At 31.5% G+C, this 26,259-nt stretch overlaps 1 protein-coding gene across 1 annotated transcript in view; it reads left to right on the top strand.

The window, feature by feature from the left end:
* Nucleotides 1–26,259, top strand: part of LOC130447761 (tetraspanin-2A) — a 207,612-nt gene that overhangs the window by 170,002 nt on the left and 11,351 nt on the right. The window contains exon 4 of the mRNA XM_056784748.1: nucleotides 29–214. Coding sequence (XP_056640726.1) covers nucleotides 29–214 — 186 coding nt within the window. The remainder of the gene's footprint in view (nucleotides 1–28; nucleotides 215–26,259) is intronic.

The following is a 26,259-nucleotide window of genomic DNA, read 5'->3' as shown; positions in this document are numbered from 1 at the left end:
GATGTTGATATTGATCTAATAATTTCAGATTGGTTGCTGCGGAGCAGATGGCGCCCGAGACTATTTGAATCTTCAACAGCCATTACCAAATACATGCAGAGACACAGTTACTGGCAATCCTTATTTTCATGGTTGTGTTGATGAACTCACCTGGTTCTTCGAAGAAAAATGTGGTTGGATAGCTGGTTTAGCAATGACTGTATGCTTCATCAATGTAAGTACAAATATTAATTCATTCTCAATTCAAGACGGATTGAAAAAAATATGTTTTAGAGGACCAAATTATAGAATACTTCATATTTAACTCTTCAAATGTTAATGTACTAAAATTATATTATTATTTTGATTCATTCGATACCTATTGAACTAACACGAAAACCTGTTTAAAATTTTGAAAATGTTTCTACTGAATACTTCTAGGAACATTTTGAAAATATTTGAAATAGTTTCATTTATGTTTTACTGAAAAATGCTCTGATTGCAAATCACAGAATGTAAATTGATGCTTTGCTCATATTCCTACTTGGAAGTGTTAGGGGAAAAGTGAAAGCTTGAAACACCATCTCACTTTTTTTATAAGCTCAAAATGGACTTTCGAATTTAGAATTCTTCTCAGATTTTGAGAAAAGCATAGAATCAATCTTATTATTTGATATAATAAGGTCAATAATGTTCTTAAATCCAATGATCTGTTCAGAATTTCTACTGTTTTTCTTGTTACCGATACAATATGATACGTTATCATATTTTGTAGAAAATATACTTCAATACTTGTGTTTTTCAGTATCGCAATGCTAGACTTCATATTTGAGGAAAATACGAAACTATCCATGTACTAGGGTAAAAATATTCAAGAACTTTCTCTGAGCTAAAGCATGGTCTGCTCTACCTTAATAATCAGGACCTTTTTAACAATCATTTGAATAAATGTTTGTTCAAAAGAGATATTTTCACTCATAAAACAATTAAAATGTTTTGTATCAAGAGAACAAAAGGTTCTATTTTAGTTCCTATCAATGTTCTGGGATCATTTGTTTTAATTCAGTAGCAAAAATCGATCTCCCCTTGTCTGATAATATCTTGTTCTTAGCTTCAACAATATCCGTAATCTTGATTGATCTGGTAAATGTGAGGCTAATTTTGGATTATCACCATATCATTAGAAGAATCACATCATTCTGGAAAGCAGCAACAAATAAGACAACAACAATTTTATTAAGAAAGCTTTCTAATTGATGACTATCCAACACTAGAACAACCTGTGCACGTTCCAACTAACCCAACTTTCTTATATGTATCTCGAGGGTGATCGAGCACTTTCAATTCCATTTCCGATAATGGGCTTAGAAAATTTGGATAAATATGTCTTTTTTCATCGAAAAGAAATACTTGAAACTTGAAACACTTGATTTTACAAGAATAATGGCGTCAATTTCAAGTCGATAGGATTAGTAATACCGCCCGAGATCCGTTCCAAATAGGTAGTATCAGCGCCGTTTGTATAGGAGAGCGGCTGGCCTGTTTGATAAAATGCTACTGGATAGAGTGACGACAAAGAGTTGTTTTATTGATAAAAATAGAGCTGGGACTTCTTCGTGATTCTTTGGACAACTTTCCCCAGAAAAATTCGCTTGCAATAGCTGATTATTTTACCAAAAATTACGATTTTATAACCGTGAAAGTCCGCGGCATGAACCAAGTGAACAGACATATCGATACTATGTCATATTCATGTGGCAAAGACAAGATTTTATGTGTATGGAACCTCTTAATTTTGAGATACGTAGTGTTAAAGTTTGAATATGTAATGAAATGAAATGAAAAATGGTTTTCGTGTAAAAAAATTTTCTGATTTTCATCAAATTTCATCAAATAGTTGGAATTCAATAGGAAAATACTATGATTGATAACTAGCAAAAGGTGTCAACCAACTTACATAAAACATGTTGTTATATAAAGAAGAATATGTCTAAATTTTGATGACGTTGTCATAAAAATCTAACCGATTTTATTTTTTAATTGAAAAAAACATTATTGGGATCAAATTTGCACCGTGAATTTTGAAATTATTCGTTCTGAAAAAGCTGTAGTGCCCCTTTCTACGTTAAACGATAAAAAAAGCCGTGAGCAGCGGAGCTCCATCACGAAAGTCGAATTTTTCGTCGAATGGAGAATTTAACTAATACACAAACAAATCTTTCCATAAAATGAATTTCTTGGAAATGATATCAATTCTCAATCTTATTTCTTTATATGGAAAATTTGCTATTCCTCAATAACTTTTCATATCACAAGTTAACTCTCTCTCTCGAATGAAAATTCATAATTTCAATACCCGATGGTCTCGAACCCTCTTGATCAATTCCAATTGACAACAAAGAAAAAATTGTCATAATGACAAGAAATTTATTCATAGATTCATTAAATAGGAGGCGGTCCAGTTCAACAATTACAACGATCAAAATGATTTCGGGCGTTTTGTGCTAGAAGAACTGAAGAAGAAAACTTTGAACTTGAGAAAGACAATTCTTCAACATCACCCCTACTTGCATGCGAAGTTCGAACCCTCTAATTAAACTTTTTCTGGCCAAAAAATAAAAAAATATAACAAAAATGACCATAAAATGGAGAGGGGTGGAGATGGAAAGTTTCGACCTTAGACAGGAAATCATCTCGCAACTAATTGAACCTACATGTGAAATTTCGCTTTTCGTTTGACCTGCAGAGGTGAGCAAAGGTCAAAAACCACTTTTTTTGCACTGCGACCCTTCGAAATATTCATTTGTTTCGTAGAGAGACGAAAATAAGAATTGTAGCTTAAACAATGATGTGCCCCCTAAGTAACACCTTAAAACTACTACTACTAGTTTTTAATTATGCTATTCGAAAAGCAAGTACCTACTCACCTCGTAATAATCTTTACAACAAAACCGATTACTTGCTTTATTGTCTAAAAATTGTTACAATTTGTAGAAAAAAGCTTGTGAAAACTAGAAAACAGACATAAAAATAGCTAAACAAAGATACAAATAAAATATGCTTTCAAAATACAGAAGGAAATCACAATGAATAACAAAATTATAGCTAATAGTAATAGGTAATAAGTAGTATATAAGTCCATAGCAAAATTAAACCAGTAAGCACCATGTCCGGAATCAAATATTACCATAAGAATAGACGTCGTTTACAGATTGGAAGGCACCTTCCAGTAAATATTCCCTAAAATTATTGAAGAATGTAGGAAAAGATGATATCGATTTGATTTCAATTGGCAAGTGAATGTGCATTTTTTTTGCATTGTGAAATAACCCTCAACTAATTCTGATTGTGAAGTAGGTAAAGGTCAAGCTCCGCGTTCCGCGCGCAACGACCTTTCTAAAATTGGAAAAGCGTGCTTAAGAATTAGGCAAACAGATTCGAAGACAAATAAGGAAGGAAGAGTCAGAATTTTTAATGTTGTAAAGATGTCCCTGCAGTGAGCACTGCTGTTTAGTCCGAGTAAATATCTAACTGCTCTCGCTCAAATTAAGTCGTGTCCTAGAAGGGCATATTGGAAATGCGACTCAATAAGGGCATAATAGACTGTTAAAGAGGTGGATAAGCTCAGTTCATGGAATCTGATTAGACAAGGTGGCAATATGTAACTCCCATATCAGGGAATTGTCCACAACAAGCCCTAAGAATTTTACAGATTCAACGCTGTCAATGGTGAAGTTATTTGATAAAAAGGCAGCAATGTATTTTTATACGATGAAACTTTAGTTTTAGAAACGTCAGACAGAGGAGGATAGGCTATGTCGTTTATAGACAGAAGAAACAAAATTGGGCCAAGTACTGAGCCTTGAAGCACTCCATATTCTATTGGCTTGCAAAAAGACATCGTTATATAAACCCTTACAAGCTAACACTATCTTTTCCGTAATTTTTCTCCCTTAAGGGATACTTTGAAATAGTTTATTTGGTGCAGTATATTTTGGTACAATACAAATGACAAAATAAACGACAAATACAACACGATGTGACAGGTTGATGAAACAAAACAAAGTGCTTAGGATGCTTCTGTAGTGTGTCGGGTGAAACTCGATCGGTGACGTAAGCAAACGAATAGCACGTTGCATAAGAAATGAGAGTGGGGTGGAAATATTCCACTTTTGAAAATTTATATATGGGTGCTAGAAGCGTACAGTAAAATGCACAATTTATGTTAAGGCGTGCCCAATTATTTAAAAATTTTTAGACATTTTTATACACCGATCGCTACCGTCTAACCCTCGCTGGTTGTGTCATAAACTGATTCATATTCAAGAATTTATTCATTTCTGAACAATGCAAAGGAGAAGAAGAAAACTCCAGTAATTCATAATATATTTATATAGTACCAAGAAATATCTTACAGATTCGGTCAGGTTTTTATTCTCATACATTCCTTATTTGTATTTTCATACAAATGTGTTGTAGAACTTCCAGTCCATTTTATAAAATTAAGAAGATTAACAAATGTTATGGTTATGCGTGATCCATTCATTTAATACTATACTTTTGCATTCATTCTATCAATTCTTTTTGTATAAAAATATTTCCCAATATTAGAAAACTGTGAGGAGTAGGAATAAAATCTACTAATTTATTGTAGTAGTTCATATATCTTTCAATCTATTGCCAATTAGAATCTTAAATTTTCAACATGCGATGCATTCAAGCGAATCTTATAATATATCCTATCGTCAATATATCTAAGACGTGCTTTAATCAAAAGATTCCTATGATCTCAAATGCCGGATATTACTTGATGAAATTGTCTACATAACCGGAGTTCTATACTAAATCAATAGAGATGACAGTGGTGGACTTCTTCTCTGCAGAGGTTCGAAGGGATTTGCCATTTAATATTCATGCCGTGTTAGACAATCGAAATATATAAGGTTATTTATTATTTGGAATTATGAATCATATTTATGTGATTATATCCTTGTAATAATTGTAGAAAGATAGATTTTATTTGAATACTTCATTAGATATCTATAGCAATAAGAAATTATTGAAATATATAGCGAAACACTATAGATTTAGAGATACCAACAAACTAAAAATCTTTATAGGAAAACGATCCCATTTTATAACAACAAGATTTTGTGATCAAAACTTTCACAAGCAGCCATAGTATGCTTTCAACAAAATGGCTATCACGTAAATGTTCTCTGGGTTCCTAGACACACCCATCATCAAACGCGAATTCCAACCGTTCAAGACTTTTTTTTAATATCCTTGATATAGTAGCAAATCGCATGTACAGTCAGAGCTCACTACTTAAAGATGGTAATATTTCAAAATGGAACGGTATCAGCTAATTCTTATAGTATCGTGTACGTAGTTTAGAACCGAACCAATCTAGATGCTTTTCTCAATTTATTTTATGTTCAATATTCCGTGACTCAACATATGATTTTTCACTATTCGAATACATATCTTAAATGTAATAATTGAATGATCACCTACACAGATTCGATTGATTTTTATGGACAAAAACAACTATGGGATTTAGTGATGATTCGTTCCAGTCCTAATACATTTTCAAATAGTATATTGAAGTGAATATAGAAGCGATTTTTTTAACACAACAGAAAGGTATATAACAAAAAAGAGTAAAACTAGAGGTTATATAAGTGATAAGGTGATATAACAAAAATGTTATTTACGTAACAAGTGTGTAAAGTAGCCTTCTTTGACAAATGTAAATATGTGACAATCACGTAAGTTGAAACAAGGCCTTCACACACAAATTTTTCCCGCTAGAAAAAATTTTATTTATCAAAATACAGAAATTTAATGATAATTTTCTTCACGCTAAAGTTCTTAAAGTAAGTTTAATTTTTCTTTAGACGGAATTATAACGCTTTTCCTTTTTTCTCATGCAATATGTCATATTTATTAATATTTTGAATATTTTAATCAAGATTGGGACAAAGTAACAAAACAACGGACGAATTGAATTAGTAACAATATTAATATCAAAGGTACACTTGATGCAGTTATTAAATTTTGTATGTCTTCTCTTCGACATGCATAAATGCCACCTAAAAATAATTATTACTACATAAGTAGAAAAAAAATCGGATTAAGTGCGACTTGAACCTGGGATCTCTAGCTTGTGAGCCTTTTACACTAGCCACTACGCTACGGAGACCTTAATAATAATTCTCTCCACCTAATACTGCTTAAAATATGTTTCCTTATGCATTATTGCGTGAGGTGAAGTTTCATGCACTCGAAAGTGTGTATAAAGTACGTACTTTACGCACGGTAGTACAAAAAAAACACATTATACAAAAGTAGTAGCAGTATATCTTTCGTTGTCATAATTTATTAACAAGAACTATTGTATTTTGCTCAAAATGGGTTATAAGTTTGTTTATTTATATTGTAAAGCGGAAACAAGTTTAATAGCACAAAAATCTGAGTATAATCATAAAACATTATACAACCACTTCATATATAAATCAAATTGAACAATCAAAAAATAACATTATAATTTAATTATAATTATAATCAAGCAAAGAAAGATATCTAGAAAATATATATATTGTATGATAACTTTCAATTCTAAAAGACGTATTTTTCCTCAGTGAAATTTGAAATCTGCGGTCGTGTCTCGTTGTGATGACAAAATACGTCTGTTCGATTGAACAGTACGGTTATCCCTTTTAGAATTGAAGAAACATTTTCAATTGTATACTTAACACTTTGGCTTTAGTTAGGTTGAGTGATAAGAATAATTTTTTTTAAGTTCCATGAAACCCACTACGATCTGTTCTCATGTTAGTCAGACTTTGGTATGTACAATGCTTTGCTTTTGTACCACCAATGTAGCTGCCTCTATATATTATCACCAAGCACTCATTTTACATCTCTATAATAATTTGCTCTAAGAATGGAAATGCTTCCCAAAATCTTACATTCTACAAAGTTATCAATCACTAATAAATGATTCAAAGCTGTTGAAATCTTTCTTGTTGTTATACGAGAATTTCTAATTATTACTGGGTTTATTATTTCCCTGGGCAATTCAAAATCATATACCCCTGACTTGACACTCGTAGCGTCGATATACTTTTTAGTAGAATCGATATGATTGAGAGCAAATCTTTCTGAAAGTTAGTTTACCAAGTATGTGGAGTAAACTGCTAGTGTAGATAGTCAATTATGATCAAGAACTATCCCAAAGTTCCCGTTTTCTAAATGTAATTACCGTATTTTCACAAATTGATTGAAATCAGAAATCCGACAATAATTAATCTTAATCTAATGTTAAATAAACCATGTACTTGCTTGATCATCAGTCAAAAATTTGGTTCTGTTTTTCAACAGTGTCTATATCTGATAATTTTTCGAAGGTGATACTATTTGAGCTGTGATTTTGATTACATTGAGGTATGTAAACCAAAGGATAAATTGTACTTTTCTCTAATAGTTTCTCAAAAGGCACAATCATTATTATTCGTATCATCATCAGTTTCTTGCACGTAATAGGTGTGCGTTTGAGGAGAGCTACGAGAAACTATCACTATAAACTGCTATAACTTATTATACTGTCTCAAAACTTTCATATATTTCACGTACAACAAGTTGGACGCCTATTTTTAATCGGAAAATCCTTTTGGACGCCCACCCTGGTGGAGAAAATTTATTAAACCAACCGCGCTTCCCAAACCAAGACAATAATATTGAACTTTCATACTACCTAAGTTATGGCCAATAATCCAACGTTTTAGCGCCATAAATTTGAGGATATTCAAAGAAAACAAATTTGAAGTTCGACGTTAAATGAATAACGGAGCCTTTTGGGATTACTTATAAGAAGTGCTTGCTTGGCAATATCAGAATTCTACGTTTTAGCAAGAGAATTTAGAACAAAATGATAAATTTTCGAGAGTAGCGTACACTAGGTAAAAAAGTTTTATTTTATGAGAGGATAAAGCTGTTGCTGCAAACATTCACAAAAAGATATTGAATTTTATATTTTTGCAACGTGTTCCTTAAACTATTATTGGAATAGAGTTTCTGTCTTGAATCAACATAACTTAAGAGTAAGTTGAGGTGAAATTATTCGCGCCACGTATACCCAATAGGTTTGTCTTGAACGTGACTAACTGAAATAATCGAAAATGTTTGATTTCGACTCTTTTGAAGTTGATTTTCAGATAATTTGTGGATTTCGACATACTGAACAGATTGGACAAAATCTCGAGTTTTGTCACATATCTAAATAGTGTATACATTGGCCAGTGGTTATATAAAGTCTCGAAAATATAGTTTAGAAATTATCAAATCTTATTACTAAAAACAGTGCAATTGTAAGTTTGTTTCTTTTGGATGCCCTTGTTTCAATGATTGGATTAAAGGGTCTTATTGATCTACAAGTCATCTCAAAGGTAACAAATATAACAAATTTTAGCATTATGAAGAAAAATTTTGATGTTAGTATCCGCTTTTCACTCGAGGAATTACATATGACAAAAGTTTGTGCGAAGTTGGTGTCACAAAATATGATTCCTGACCAAAAGCTTTTGCGTCAACGGGTCTGCTCAGATTTCCTTTGAAATGTTAGAAAGGTTAGGAAAAGATCTGCTTCGAGTCGATGGAAGTAAATCAAAAAACGGCAGAGCTCCTAATGGCCCTTATCAAAGAAGACTTTCAGCACTGCTTCGATCAATGGAAAAAACGTATGGAAAGTTATGTGGCAAAGGAAGGGGCGTATATTGAAGGGGAGTATTCGAATGTAGAATAATTTTTATAATAAAACCTTTTTTCGTAACCCGTCTCGTTATTTAATAGCTAGACCTCGTATATCTATTCAACCATAATACTACATACAATGATAAAATAATACACACCACGATTATTATAGCAATTCCAGCTTTCTTATCAATTTTTTTAAATTACAAATAGATTTTTCACTCTTTGCTTATTTTAATGAACCTTTTACGAACAAAGTCTTCATTTGGATTAATGAAAATATCCCGCCTAAAGAATAATAGTGGAATTGAAAACCTTTACAGAGAACTTTTGTATTTACTTGACTAAGTAATCAAGTTTCGCGACTTCTTTCAGTGAATTTACAAATCCGTAAAGTTTTCTTATTAATTTTCTCGGTACGAAAATATTTCTAGCAAATTGATTAAATTTTTTTGATCTTATCTATCTTCAATTAATAAAGAAAGTAAAGAATACGGCTTGGAAATATAATTTTTATTTTTCGGTAACAGTTTCATACCTCTTATCATCGCATAACGACAGGCGATAATAAATAAAAAGATATCAGTTGCTTCAAGGATTAACTATGTCAAATGGATCCTAATTATCGATTTATGTTAAAACATCAAACTGAAAATTTTGCAGATGTAAACTGAGACGAGTCTATATACAATAATTCACAATCAATTGACTGAGAGATTAGAATGCTGGATATAATCTTATAGGTATATCAATAGAGTTCATTTCGATATTATGTTGTACAGTTTAATTCATTTATACAAGAAATACAAATACCAATGTTATAACGAAAGTTAAAATTCCAACCGATAAGGGAAATTGGTATGATTTTATCACTTTTTAAAAATACATTGATAAACGTGTTACTAAAAATTCACTGAAGTATCTTAGAAATCTGATTGAAGACAATAAGAAAAAACCATAATCGCCAATGAGTTTTAGGAAAGGAAACATTGAGACACATAAATGAAAAAGCAAAAAACAATCGAAAGGTATATCTCGGTTTTATGGACATTTAAAATGCATACGGAACAGTTATGGACCACAATGAGATATTGGAGTCAAACTGAGAAACAGTATCAAATATATACAACAACTAAGCAGGTGAAAAAAATAATGACTAATCTGAAGATTTTACAATGGTAAATATTGAGATAAATATGGACTGCACTCTGAATGTGTTTACTGACGATTTACTATTATTATCACCTGCTAAGAGAAATTCAAGCATAATTTGTTAATATTGAAACATTTACATTGGACATCTGGAGACACGGGAATTAAGAAGTGGAATTAGATGAAGGAATGAGCGCGGTCATTGAGAAAAAACTAACGAACTCCATCAAAAGCAAAATTCAAGTACTCATGCAGTCGTCAAAAATGATGGAATAAGAAATTAAATGATATGAAGAGAGAAAACGAAGATGTCCAAAGCAATCTTGTGAAAATAAAATTGCCGGAATGTTTAGAGAAGAAAGAATAACATGAACAGAAGCTATGAAAAAGGTACAGCGGAATTTTGTGCAACATCAGACATCCACAGTGGTTACACATAGTGACAAGTAATTTCAGATGTGTGTATTTATAATTTGAATGAATCACACAGTATATTAGAATATTTATTCACTATTAACATTATATTATTTAACGAGCGGTAATGTAGGTAAATAATTCACTTGATAAAATTTGCTGCACGAAACGAACATTGTGAAAGAGTCTTGTATAGTAATTACCTCTCAAGAATTGAAAACTGTGATATAAACCGTCAGCCTAGACGGTGAAATACTAGAGAAAATTTGGGATGTAAGATGGAAAGTTATATAAAAATAAAACGTATTATAGTATGTTCTGAATATGGTAATAATCATTTCAAATTTTGTCCCAAAATATGTTGGATCTATTGAAAAATTGGTAAAGATCTTGAATATAAATTTAAAATTGCATTTCCAATGTAATGATGTAAGTCTCTTAAAAATTTGTGCACAATTACTTTAGTCAAATTTTCTTCATCTTGTCTTCTTGACTTCTATTTTCACCCATATCATCAGAATCTATAAGAATTAGTAGAGTTGTTAACAGACCTCACTTAGAAATAATTATGTTCAGAATTGGAACTGGGAAACGCGATTTCCATTATAGTTTATTTATCGACCTTTTTCGAAGTCCTTTACTGTTGGTTATCGATTTTAGAATATCAAATAAAATGGAAAATAAACCTTCTCATATATCAAATGAAAAAAATTCTAATGGGTCTATTATTAGCAAAGCTCATTCAATATCCAAAGCCGTTTTCTCAAGAAACTTTATTTGAAAAATAGGTTTCACCTTCATCGGGGATTATCCTGTATTGCGAAGTTTTATGAGTGTCTTAGCTCATTGTGATATAACATTCAAAAATTTGATCATAATTACTATACCCTGTGAAATTTTTTCTAAGCTGTCTTCTCAATTTCCACAAATTTTCACCTACCATGCAATTTCAGTGATATTAACAGACTTGTATATATTTGTGTCGAAGCCTTTTCCTGTTTTGATCGATTTTCTAATGTCATAAATTTATAAAATTAACCTTGTCATACTTCAAACAAAAAATATATATGCTTAACCTATAGAATCGCGTTTTTTCTATAGCGCATATTTAGTTGGAGTATCATTTAGTCTATAGTAATGTAATGCTTTTCATATGTATTTATACGATTTAAATTCGTGGAGTGAATCAATAAACACTATCAATCACTTTCTCAATTTATTTAAATACCCTCCACAACACTTAACTAATTTATATGATTCACTTATCACTATCACTTAACAAATTTGGATAATTTATTTAAATTTTTCGATTACTTCCTCTTTCGATCTGTTCACTACGACTATTTATTATGAACTGCGCTAGAGAGAGATACAGTAAGAGAAATTCATCGGATAATATTTTCTAGGTTATTAAAAATTTTAATAGGCAGAGGGTTTGTTGGAGAAGAATTCTCAAAACTTCCATAAAATACAACAAAACAGATAAACAAATAGAAATTATTCAGAAGAAACAATGTAAATAAACACCCTGCTATAATAAACGCTTATGTAAAACGAACATCGAACGGATTCCGGGTATATTCAACGTACATCAAAAGCGCTGTTCTTTCAGCTGAATTCTACAATTCTACTACAAGACCGGTTTTTTATTGGGAACGTTACAATGAAGCACCAAAGTGGACTAACTTTAATATATTTTTCGAATACTTATGCATTCATGGTCTGGGACAATATAAGAAATATATATATATATATATATATATATATATATATATATATATATGACAGAAAGAAAAATTTGGAGTCAACTTAATAAAAATACCAACATTTTTAGCTTCTCCTGCTTCCCTGTAAAATAACATCCGATTTAATATAGATTTGGAATGCTACTTTCAAATAAAATCATGATATAGATCGTATTGAGTATCGACATAAAATTTCCAACTATAATTAAAATTTGTATTCAGTGTATAGAATAACGTGCGTCATGTCTGAATAGAGAGTTAGTAATAAAAAGGCCTCCTATTGAATCCCTGCATAGAACCATTGACTGGAAATTTCATATAACGAAGTTTATCTTCAGAGTCAGGACACCATTAAAATTCTCATTTACTGAAATAAAAATGTCATTGGTGAGATAATATTGATCTTGGAGCATGTTACACAAATTAAATATCAACCTTACACAATAAGTATTTAAATTAAAAACTGACAGCTACATTAGGTATCATTTACATGTTTGAGTTATCTTATTATCAGTGTATCAATAATTGTAATATGAACCAGTGAAGACTTTCTGAAACCCTTCCATTATCACAATCTGTTAATATATTTTTTCATTAGTTACTAGGATAAGTCACTACGATTCCTCCAGTAAAACCGCGTTTGCAGTGACTACTGCTACTACATTGATTTGATCAAAGTATAATCAAGAAGTTCTATTGATATAACTATGAGACAAAAATTCAGAGATCTCAATGAGAAATCATTGCCAGAAATAGGGGCATAATATAAGGTTGTGCAAAAACTCATAATGTGGATTTTGAAGGGTAATATAGAATTAAAAAAAAACATGTGTGAAGAAGGAAACCTGATAAAAGTTGATTTTCTTCTGCATCATTACATCGCACATCGATTTTGATTATCTAGTCTATTCTCGAAAATAAACAATCTGCTGAAAGGGAAACATTTTGATATCATAACTGATATTAAAAAGGTCACTAAAAAGCAAACAGAAGCCATCCAAATATGTTTCCAGACATAAATTTATTGTTGGGATAAATACGTTGCCATAATAAGGTATGTAGTAAGTAGATGAGATGAGTAATGAATATATTAGGACCGAGTTTACTATATTTAAGTTATACGTCAGGTTTGGAGAATGAAAGAAGCTATGCAGGATGAACCAAATTTTAATATATATGTAGCCCCCACATTATTTCACCAGTTACATAATGTAGTCCTTTATCCTTCTCCTCTTGTGAATCAATCCATATCCGAGGCTTTCTATCGATACTTTGAGCTTGTGATGTTTTCTGTTAACCTGGTCCTTCAAACGTCATCTTTTCTTTAGGATTAGGATCGCCAACGGTGCTACTAGGCTACTCAGCCCACCCATAAGCACTGCAAGCAAGCTAAAATTATTAAAGGTATCAAATATCTTCAAACTCACAGGAAACAGAATAATAACCCTGTCTCGACTGAAAAACCATATGCATGACAACATCAAAAGAGTTCATCAGATGCCGATTAGAAATGGAAAGTCAAATAATATAACAAAGAATTAAATACAACTACCTTGGAATTGACATAACCAGATATAGATACGTAAAAGACGAAATAAGAGGAGAAGTAGTTATAGTAAATGAGGTCCCGCGGGATGTTTTCATAACGTGTAAGGTGAAACAAACACTTAAGACAATAAACAAAGGCACCAATTTACAAAGTGACAATCATGACCTTTACATCATAAACAAGACTAGAATCATTAAAAATGAAACAATTCATGGAGACCACAGAAATGAAAATTCGATTATGTAACGTAGATAACATTAACGAGTGGGTACCACAGCGTAAAATACAATGGAACCAACAAATAAGTCGAATTACAGATGATAGACTGGTGAAAATATCTCCAATCGTAACAAGAGATGGAGATCTACGTTTAAGTGAGTCCAATAATTTCGGGATTTTAGAAAATAACACTTACAGCTTTAAAATAAACAAATCTCACATGACTTGATCAAAACCATTGAAAATATATACATGGACAACAAAATCCAAGCCAAAGTGAACGGAGTGCTGACGGAGCAAATAGCAATACACAAAGGGATCCGCCAGGGAGACTCCTTAAGCCCCTTGCTTTTCAATATCATTATGGAAGAAATAATCAAGAAAGTAAGAAAGAAAGCTAAGGGGCTACCAGATGGGGGATCGAAATATTACAATATTATGTTACGTTGATGATGCCGTTCTAGTCGCAAGAAATGGAGATGATCTTCAAAGGCTTTTACATGTGTTTAACTTCACAGCTGAATCTTTCAATATGTTAATATCTGCGTCCAAAACATGGTGTATAACCACATCCAAAACTCCGTTAAGAGGTAAACTTGTCGGCGACAACCAGATAATTCACCAATTAATGAAATTAAAATACTTAGGAATCGAGATTTCAGGATTTGGAGACGTAGAGAACGAAGTAAGAGAGCAATAAACTAAAGACTTAAGAATAGTAGCATATTTGAACGAAACCATATGGCGAAATAAACATATCGGGATAAAGACCAAATCGAGAATATACAAGGCCACAGTTAGACCCATAATGACCTACACCGCAAAGACACGGCCAGAAACGGCGAAAACCAAAAAAATGATGGAAACATCAGAGATGAAAGTACTACGCAGAATAGCCCGAAAAACCCTACTGGATAGTGAAAGAGTACTGGCTGATGCAGAAAAAGGTGAAGCGACAACCTTGAAGCAGGATAGGAGACAAAGATGTCGAAGATAAAACAGGCGACTACGCCTAATACGAAGCAGAAGAAGAAGCTTTGAAAATCTATGAAAACCTTGACAAAAATTTATATAGGGTGTTCAGAATATGTTGCCTAATTTCGCTATCTAAAAACTTCATATATAACAGTAAATTCATATATCTGAAATTAACGGATTTTGTAGAAACTTGAAAAAACCGAAATCTTAATGGTTTTGAATTGTCGGTTGTTTGGATCAACCAAATAAAAAAACAAAAGCTAACATATCAACAAATACACAATGAAAACGGCTTGACGGTTAAGCGTTGCATAATAAATCTATCACATTCCTCATATATTACCAACAAATTGAAATAATCTTCATTAATAAATCTTAAGCGGGACATGATAAACGCTTAAACTTTAAGCTGTTTTCATTGTTTGTTCGTTGATATGTTAGCTTTTGTTTTTTTTTTTTTGGTCGCTCCATATAACCGTTGTCTCAATTTTCTCAAGTTTCTACAAAAATCGTTAATTTGCTATTGCTATATATGAATTCACTATCAAAATCCCCTTAATTTAAAGAGTAGAATCCAATGGCAAAAGAAAAATGCTATTTGAAAAAATTAAAATTAAGTTTTTAGATAACGAAATTCGGTACCATTTTCTGAACACCCTCTATAAATGTTTATCAAGGTTTTCATGGATTTTAAAAGCTGTAAGTGTTATTTGTCCAAATCCCAAAATATTAGACCTGACTCACTTAAACTTATAAGAAACTTTAAAGAAATATAATTTTTTTAATGGATGGCTGCATGTGTCCAAAAATTTCGAAAATGTGAAATAATTAAAAAATGATGGACTAGGTATACTATGCCTCAAATAAAGTTATATAGCATTCCGTTCAAAATAACGACGTTTCCGGTTGTACCGGAAGTGTCAGAAAACTGAAATAAATTGTATTAGCTGAAACGAGTATTTCGGAAAATCCATGCAAGCAAATTTTCAGAATACTAGTCGCAGTACTTTTCCATATACATATCGATTCAGCTCGTCGCGAAGGACCCTGTACATCTATTCTTAGCTTAATAATATGAAGACCAAAAAAACTCCTGTAATAGATTTACGAGTATGTTTGTATTTCTTTATTACAATTCCAGTTCCTGATACTCTTTCGTATTCCTCAGAGTTCCAGGATATAACGTTGAATTTTCCTCTCATGCAAGACCAACCTTCTATTTGATTTTATCTATTTTCAAAATATTGTCTGATGTAACACACTTTATACTCTCAAGTTATTTTGAGCGCAATCAAACTGCTTTGTTAAGCTGAGAAACACAGCTAGGTTAAATTTTTATGTGTATAGCTAGACTGCCGTTGATTAAATCACGTATAGAATATACATTTCATAATACGAAGATGCTGTGTTATAACTGAATCTTTAGAAACGACCTAAATAGCACAATTGTCTTCATAGCTAAGTAAATAATATATAGTAATAGCACGAATATGAAATTTATGTTCTTTGCGGGTTATGAATTTCAATTCAGTGAAAACGCATTAAAATGTTGGAGGGTATAAAGTGGACGAGAACTACGATGTATAGGGTTAATTTGGTTAGTATAATTCTGCTAATCAAATTGACAGAAAACTCTCTCAATAATTCATTTATGTGATGAATTCGTTATAGTTTATTTGACATAAAATGCTACATAATTCATGTTTATTGAAATTTTTCGTCAATTCTAGTTCTAATCCCAGAAATATAGATAAAATATTTCCGCGAAAACCAATTATTACACCAAAATATATTGTTTAACATTAAGTTGGAAGCCTACTCCACGTTATAACTGACCAATTTTCCGGCTGGGGTAAAAATCAAACACAAATCAGACATCAGTTATTACACCATTATCAAGCCCATATATTTTTTCCAATTAAAAAATTGTATTTACTTTTAATTAACAAAATACCACTGGCATATAATTTTCAGCAGTAGGTACAAAAAATCTGTTTCAACTGGAATAAAAATTCGCATTAAATTCGATGGCAAAAATGTGTATCGGTAATAACAGCTGCAAATGGTCAACTAGCACTAGGACAATCGTGAAAAACATGAAATAAATTCAAAAACATTTATAGAAATATACCGAAACAATTTTCATGAATCATTGATGGCTTCTAATTATATAATATGAGGCGATAACAATGAAGCATTTTGAAAATTTATTTGCAGTTTAATTCCAAAATTGGTTTATTTTCAAGCAGATCAAGACTTCCTAGGATAAAGCATATTATAGAGCTTTGAGAGTATTAAATATTAATTAATTAATTAATCGTGAGTGAATATCCAAATTGGTTTGTTTTTATGCATATCAAGACATCGTAGGCGAAATCGTCGATGAAGAATATTAGAGAGCTTGAAGAAGAGCTTTAAATCTCGTACGAATCCGTGTAAAGAATTTTAACAAACTATTTGCAAGTGAGTACCCAAATTGGTTTTTTTATGCAGATCAAGACTTCATAGGCAAAATCGTTGATGGAGATGTAAATTGTGTACATGGCTATAGCTATGAGAGAAAATTCAGAGATCTCAGTTAGAAATGACTAACCCAGCCATAAGTAACACCGTATATGAATGAGAACATAGTGCAATCTGAGTTCAGAATAAACTAGTATAGCCTGGTTTAAATTAATTTAGCAGAGTTTTCTTATTTTTCAATATGAATGCACCTACTTTGAGGCATAAAGCAGATCAAAAACAATGGAGGTAAAACTTTTTGACCGAAATATTACAAAGTGATAATATTGAATGAGAACATAGTGCAATCAGAGGCTATTCTAACAGACTCTGAATAGTGTAAAATGTATTAGGAAGTATTAAAAATCATGTGCGAAGAAGGGGACCTGAGAGGTTCTTTATTATCATAACTTTGCGCCTTGCTACATCGAAATTATCGAAATCACGAGTATAAAGATTGATAACATAAATTAAAAATATAATGAGGAAACTAAAAACGAAGCAATGGACAAGAATAGAACAGCCCAGCTCTGAAAAACTTCTACAATACAAAAAAAAGTACACAACTATGCTATAAACTGAATCCTACAGTAACAATGAAACATTTTCTAAGGATATTGAAAAACGCAGAAGTATTACCAGTGAGTCAATTAAACAAATGCGCCAGCAACTCAAACAGCTATAGACCCATATTATTTCTTTGTACAACGGGAAATTATAGGAAATAATTAAAAATGGAAGAATGAATCAGCATCTAAACAATATCATAATACTACTTCACGCAACGGAGCTGCAACTAGCAGAATAATCGACCCCTGGAAACACAAATTAAAAAACAACGAAAATTGGATAGTCAGAATCGACATGAAGAGAAACTGGATAAAACAAATCTGATACAAGTCATACAACACCGTAGTATTTAAAATGTCAAATTACTTTATGAATAACTTCTTGCATCCTCATATTACATAACAATGTCTAAGTTGGATTGAGCGTGTGTAACAACTTTTGAAGTTAAGTGCATGGATCTTCTTCTGCGATAATGGAATATTCGTGACCGAAAATAACAAATCATGTCACTACAATATAAGGGAACTTAAACGTCGAAAAATTTTTCCCTCATCTCGCGACTACTATTTATTATTTTTCCGATGATCCTTATACCAAAATATTTTTTCTCGATATTTAATTTGGGAAGCTCCACATTTTTTGAAGGATTGTTCTCTAAACAAACTAAATCAACTTCTATTTTATCAACATTCAAGTTTATAGATGTAAAGCAATATTTTTAAAAATCATTAACAAGTGAGGCAACCTAAAATAATTTCCATGATTTCAAGTAAAAATATACAGAAAATTCAATTCTGTTTTCAAGTTTAGCACCATATTCTCAAAAAACGTACTCTCTCATTCCATTCAATGTAGAAATGTGAACATAATTGAATGAGATAATAATATCAAACCTTTATGCCTACCTGCCTGCTAAACTTTTCAGCAACAGGAAATTATAATCTTAAATAATAACATTCTATGTTTTCCATCTCAAGTTTTCAGAAAAACTAAAAGAAGAGAGAAGATTTTATTACAATATTTGTATATAAATTCACAAATTCATAATTTTGAAATCATACAACTGTCTATGCACACTTCTTTCTTTTATCGCTAGCATTTGATCCTATTTGATATGTACATTCCTATTTCCCTCGGTTCTATACTTTTCCCAATATATTGTTACGAACTAGTCTAAAACACGGACCGTGGAGCCAGTCATGTCCGGTTATAATGGAATTTGACGAATGCTTTAGCGACTTTGATATTGCCTTTGATGAATGTTTTTCCTATACAGTGGCGAGTTGTTTTCTTTTTGAAACTATTTTTTAGAAGGGCCTTTTTGTTTGTTTGTTACTTTCTATAACTCTAAAAATTCCTTCCTGTCATATCTTTGAGCTAGTTTCACATTGAGTGTTTGTTAATAATAAGAAACCATAGTGGAAACAAGCTCGAATATATATTATATCAGAATGTTATTTCTAGATTTTACTAAAAAACATACATCGAAGGTGGCATCGAATTCGGCAAATTTTAGAGTTCTATAATAACTGGAAAGGACCAGCTTCATAGTCCGTGTCATGGACGGCTTCGGAACAATATTAATAATGGGTTCAATATTTGAAGGCTTTCAAATTAGAATCCACAATTTCTTTGCATTTCATCGTTATTGTCTCAAACATTTTATATATATATATATATATATATATATATATATATATATATATATATATATAATATGATAAATAAAAATAATAGGGCTTTTTGCACAATTGAAAACAAAAGTTTTTATCATTCAAACTATCATAAATTATGACCATTTGACGTGCTTCCTTCTTCTTTTATAGTTTGATTGAATACAAACCAATCCAAGTATTTGAAAACTAGAGTTCTGTGTAAAATGTTCCAGTTTTACATAGAAAAAATCGCGATAAATTGATTATCCCTGTTTGAATTTACCGCTCTAATATACTCATATTTTGTTCCGTTGGTAACATTGTTTGTATACTTTTCCTTTTTAATAAATAATTTACAACTCATTAGTAGGAGTTGCTTGCTATGATTTTGGGACAGTTTTTCGTTCTTCTCGTTTTCAAACATCTGTTATAGTAGACAGTATATATTTAATTTCGTGATCTAAGTATATTGAATCTATATTTATATACAATAGTTGTGTTGTGTAGTTTATAATGGAACATTTTTATTTAATTTACATAAATTCTATTTTCTGAATAAATAAATCAACTGTGAATTTATATTTATGAATAGTTGATCCATTTAAGAATCCACTATCAACAGCTTTTATCATCCCAATGAATGTTCTAATGAAAGATCCACTAAGATTTGGTGCGAACAAAAAGTCGTAAACTACGTCAAATTTCAACTGATATGCCTGAGAAACTTGATTCAGAGGCAGACCAAGGAAAATGCGAGAAGAGAGCTTCAGTGTGAAGAGTTTTGGCTTTACAGTTATAATAGTTTGGATGAGGTAGACCTATTTTCAGTTTCAGATAGGACAGCGACACTTTTGGAGTGAACAATTTTTTTCACAAATACACTTCAAAATTTGCCGACTTCATGTTAGTTTACTAACCCAAATCTTTTTTTCAACATCCTCCATCTCACTAAGAAGAAGTAAAAGAACTAAAAAGATGGTAAAAATACGAGAAAACTGGAAGATTGTTATTTTGTGGTGTAGCTTATAGAAAATAAATCTGATAATAATTTAAAAAAATACCTCGACGAAGCTTAGGAAAAGCTTCGAGACGAAAAGAATATTCAAATAATCCTACGATCATATTCATGCAGCGTTTGGATACGGATGATAATTTTGAATTTAGTTTCATAATGTTGAATTTAAAATTTACATTCAAAATTTCGATTTAGTATTACTTTAGGGGAAGTTTATTGAAAAGCATAGCTCACAATCACTCAAATTAATGAGTTTACCGATATTATCTTGTACTTCCGTGATTCGATGAAAACAACTTGACCTATTTTTTCTTGATAATTAGTTGAGTGAAACAAAAATTCAATTACTATAAATACTTCACGCTTTCTATAAGCAGTAATCTATCTCTTTAAATTTTGAAATAGAGCATTCGCCTTGAAGTTATTCCACAACAGCCTCGACCGAGAAAAAAGTGAGAAATAATCTACATCAAAAGAGTTGATGATAAAAGTTTGAGAACCATAATTTTCAATTTGAAAAAGTTGATTTCTATTCATCATCGGCGTTGTTTGCTAAGTTCTGAACAAAAACGTTCAAAGAAAAAAAAAACGACTGTTCGGTAAACTTGTTGCTAGTTTATACCGGCACTAAGTCTTATATTCATGTAAATTGATACGGGATTTAAAGTAAGGGAGGAAGACGTCAATATTTTTGAAATTATAATTATAATTATGAAACTTTGCAGGTAACGATGCATAATGCAAGATTATTTCGAAAAGAGCTTCAAAAAAGCTATTTATTTCTGAGTAACAAAACTTTTTGAAATAATTCTTGAACTTTTAATGTAGTGTAGGATTATATATGTTACCGGCCAAACCCGATTCAGTATAAATTAATTTGCCTACGCAAAACTATTTGATCCTGATATAAATACGCACATTCCAAAATAAATTAGTATGGTCTGGTTTAAATCAATTTAGCAGAGTTTTCTTCTAGGATGCACCTACGTTGAGTCGACAAGCATTTCAAAAACAATGGAGGAAAAAGTGTTTGACCAAAATTTTACAAAGTGAAACTAATAACTCTTGTTTAAACCAATTTAGCAAAGCTTTCTTCTTTATTAATATTGATGCACCTACGTTGAGTCGACAGTAAGGTTTTTAAATTAAATAGAATATTAAGAGACGGTATTTTAGTGATATCATTCTATATCAACAAATTTCCTAACAAATGCGATTGTAAACGTTATTTACCCAAGAAATCCGCCCGTTTTTAAATCATGTGACTGAATGAGTTTTCCATCCCTCTAAAATCCTTTTACCTGACCACTACGACCGTCAAAGCATGCCGCTGTTTTTTCTTTTTTTGCAAAAGGGATTTGCTCTTCCGTCCTTCTTTCGAATATAAAATTTGTTCATTTCATGCAAATTTGATACTTTTATCACCATTCCAGGCAGGTCCGTATATTAACTTATACTTATGAAGATAATATACAGGGTTTTTCCTAAGGTAGGTGCTTCCTCACTCTATTTTAAGGTAAAAAGTTCTTATAAACATGTGAGATAAGTCTTGTAGTTAATAAGATAGAGGTTGTTGAATCGTTTATGTTAAACATAAAGGAAAACATGTATATTTCAGATCAAACCCTCAAAATATGCACTTCCAGCCAAAAGGCAAGAATCCACCTTATATATAATGGATTGCCGAATACTCTAGAAAAAAACTAGAACATAACAACATTACAGCCTTGTATGATACAATCTTGAAGATCTTCCTAGTTTGATAGTGGGGTTGTATAAATGACTAATTTAGGTACCCTTACAGAAAAATATCCAGAGGATTGTGTCCAGGTCCAGGTTGTGTCCTCGTCCGATCCAATGGTCTAGTGAAACATTATTCAAGAAATCGGGTACAATCCTTCGCCTTCTAATAATAAGAGGTACATCTTCCACAAGAACTGAAAGTTTAGTTTAGTATTAACTGATAAGAAGAGGTGGAACCGTGCTACAACTGTTGTATGTCATTCACTTCATCAGCAATTTTTCTGATACACGTTTCTGGATGTTGGTCAATAAATTGAGGAATTTGATTTGCCAATTGTGGAGTCATCCAATAATATTTTTTGATTTAGCAAAAGTTCCCAATCTCTTGTAAGCGAAATGTATCTAAGTAAACGTATCAGAATATGGAAAACAATTATTTTGATAACGCTGAGCATACAAACGTAAACTTCTGTAGCCATTTCACTATTAGTAAACGCAGGCATAGTTGTTAACACAAAAAATCCGTTTGATAAAATTTTCTTATTAGTTTTATTCGTTAGATTTTATATTTAAAATAAAAACAGTATTTGAACGGCTACTTAGGATAAGTATGTTCTTTTGTATTACTTCTAGCGTCACTAGGAAAAATAAATTTCACTTGAAATCAGGGCCCATTTATCATAAACAATTTAACACCCTGTATCTCATTGACGACAAGACTTATTACTGATATGTTTAAAAACTTTTTGCCTTAAAATGGAGTTGCGAACCACCCACTACAACATTTTAAATTACTTAGGGAACACTCTGTGTAGAAGACTATTAAGGGGCTTGAAGGAAGAGGGTGAGAAGTCTCAAAGTCACAAATTTGAGTTATTACAAATTTCACATTTTAAGCAAATCCTGAAATCGTGATTATTCATCATACACCAAAATGTTATTCAGTACATTTATATATGAATCACAAAACAAAAGAATATAACTAGATAACAAAAAATTTTGTGATTTTTGGAAAAAAATGTGGCTTACTGCCTTTCACAACTTAGATACTAGGTCAAACAAAATACATTAAAAAAAACTATTCTCCTTCGTCATCGTTAGGATTCATGTCTTCTAGATTATCTTCGTATAATATGTCGGTGGCCTCCAATTAAACATCTTCTACACCTAATTGGAAATTCCACCTAAGGAGGAAATTTTTTTCCCTTCCAGTTAACATAGGAGTGGCCTAAATTTTTTCGCTTCTTTGCTTTTTCTTTTTTCTGGATTCTACATTCTGATGATCTTTTTTTTGCAGAAACTGGAACCTTCTTCGTGGACTTCTCCCTCCCAGATACTGCCAGTACTTGTTTTCCTCTTGTTTTTCACTTGATTTGCTGTAGAGTTACTTCTTCTGTTGCCTTCGTTTTCATGTTAATCATATCATATATTATAATCTAGTTTTGTTTTTTTCTGTCATCAATGAGATTAAGTTTTCTTCCTTTAGCGTTGTTTCTATTTTTATTTCTGTTATTTCTCTGATTTCATTCCATTTATGACACTGAAATGAGTTGTGCTCTTGTGTGACTTTTATTTGGCAATAGATGCAGTTGTCTTCTGTGTTTCCAATTTTTTTAGTATATTTGGCAGAATATTCATGTAGCTTGAGTCAGGAAATAATCCAAGCCACGGTAGCAACTGTTGGTCCATACTTCTATTCTGAGAATGAGTTCTTCAGTTCATTGGCCTTTGCTTTAATTTCTGTTCAATCTTTTTCGCCATTTTATAAGTGTGTGATGACTTCATCTGTACTTTAGGATTTTTTTCAGAGGTTTCAACTAATCCTCGTGATGTGTTTGGATCTTAAAATAAGCAAAAACTTATTAACAAAAAGGAAGCAAGCCACAAATGCATGGAAATATTTTTTCGAAAAAACGTTCACAGATTACGAGGGGATATGACATTAAATAACCAGTTGCTATCGCTCACTCGAAGAAAAACACTACTGATTTCATCTTAGAATTGTTTCAACCATCCTTCGTGTTACTGAAAAGCATCAAAATAAAAAATACAGTAAAAAATAAGGTGATAAGCCAATATTTACTTGAAAAATTTACTACTGTCCTGCTTGAAAGGAAATAAGCTACATGTTTTCTATAAATACTGTAATATTACTTTCTTCACTAGATCCACTATCATAACTTGATTCCACATAATCCTTTACACTATTCTGTGAGCTGAAGTCCGATACAGAACTAGCAAAACTATCACTGAATAACAGCTGAACATATCGACTTCATGTTTAATCACATGTGCATTGTCTCCTGCTTGACCAATAAAACACTTTCAAATAGCTAGACGCAAGAACGCATCTTTCACACAGCGTTGCCAAACTTTGACAAATTTGCCTGGAAATAGATGTCGGGCTTGTTACCTCTATGACTTTTTCGTAGATTTATTGAATTGTGGCTTGTTACCCGCTTCCTCCAAGCTCCTCATTTGATATGGAAATTAACTAAGCACAAGAAATTGTTAATGAAATGTTCGAGTATAGGTGGAGTCATATACTATTTCTCTTATTATCGATTCAACCAAATAATGAAAAAAATAGAGAATATTGATTTTACTACCAGCATGATGAGTTATTACCCGTTTTCATCTTTAATAGGAAGTATTAAGACACAATATTTGAAATCATCAACCTAACCATATTTAACTACGCGGTCTGTATCAATCTACGTTTCATTCCAAAACACTGTATCTCTATTTAAGTCCCGGTTTGTCTTACTACTCTGTAAATAGTATTGTCGAAGCTTCTCAATACGATAATGTTGATTGACACTCAATTTTCGGCCTCTAGATCGTGAGTGCTAAAACTCCGTACATTAATTAATTTAATAGATAAAAAACCCACTTTTTAACTCAATATTAATTGTATTTTATGAATAATAGGATTTTACTAGATAATTTGACAATAATCACACAAATAAAACCCTAGTAGAGATCTGGAGATAGTATAATTAAGTTTTAAGTCCAAAATCTATTCTTGAATGCAATTACAGTAAAACCCCATTCGCTAATCTCCATAAGGCTTTATGTTATTCTTTACGGGGGTACAAAGTCTTGGAAATACAATGTGATGCTAAGATACTTCCGGCAGTGTCAACTTCATTATTGTGTACGGATTTCAATCACGATACTGCTTTCTTTATACCCAAAGCTGCCGGGAGATAAATGAGGATTCTGAAATTAGTGTTGTGGAGGTAAATCTTGTTTTTTCTTATAAAAAAATTATTGCTTAAGATGGATTTGAGATACGATGTTTATATTATACCACCCCTTTTCTCAAGTACATCTTCGAAGAATTTCCCGAAGTTTTCAAAATAAAATTATATTTGTTTCGTCTGGAAAGTATTTTCTGGTTTTTACATTAGATTGAGTTGATTTGGTAGGTATATCGAGAAACATTAGTGTCTTCTAGTTAAGTCAAGGAACATTTTACAAGTGGATATATTATTGTGAAGATTGGTTTGTTAGTCAGTATCACTATTAAAATTTTAGATCAATGTAAAGAAACGCGTAGTTTGCGGTGAAGATGATGTAACTAATTGTACTAGGCGTAATTTTTTTCCATGAATAAAATGAAAGTACGAAATGCTGAAATCCTCTCGAATAGTCCATTATGCATCATACTTTCAGAAATAGATCAAATTATAGAAATGAAAATAAACGAATGGATGGAATGTTTACTACAACACTAGTTTTTGATTCTACTGACTATCATATGTTCTAAAAGTGTTCATTACTTATATTATATGACAAAAAAAATTTGTAGAAACCTATTGATAAACGTTTGACCATAGTTCTATTATTTTCTTTTTCTGTTATTTATCATCTGATAAACTCAATGGTTAATTTCCAGAAAAATCAATTCCTGGTATCTATTGCGAAGTCCATTCAAATCACAACTCATAGATTCCCCTTCAAAGCATGTATTTACACAGG

Source organism: Diorhabda sublineata, chromosome 8 (genome assembly GCF_026230105.1).
Source record: "Diorhabda sublineata isolate icDioSubl1.1 chromosome 8, icDioSubl1.1, whole genome shotgun sequence".
NCBI lineage: Eukaryota > Metazoa > Arthropoda > Insecta > Coleoptera > Chrysomelidae > Diorhabda > Diorhabda sublineata.
The sequence above is the reverse complement of the archived record's forward strand: the minus strand, read 5'-3'. Positions and strand labels throughout refer to the sequence as shown.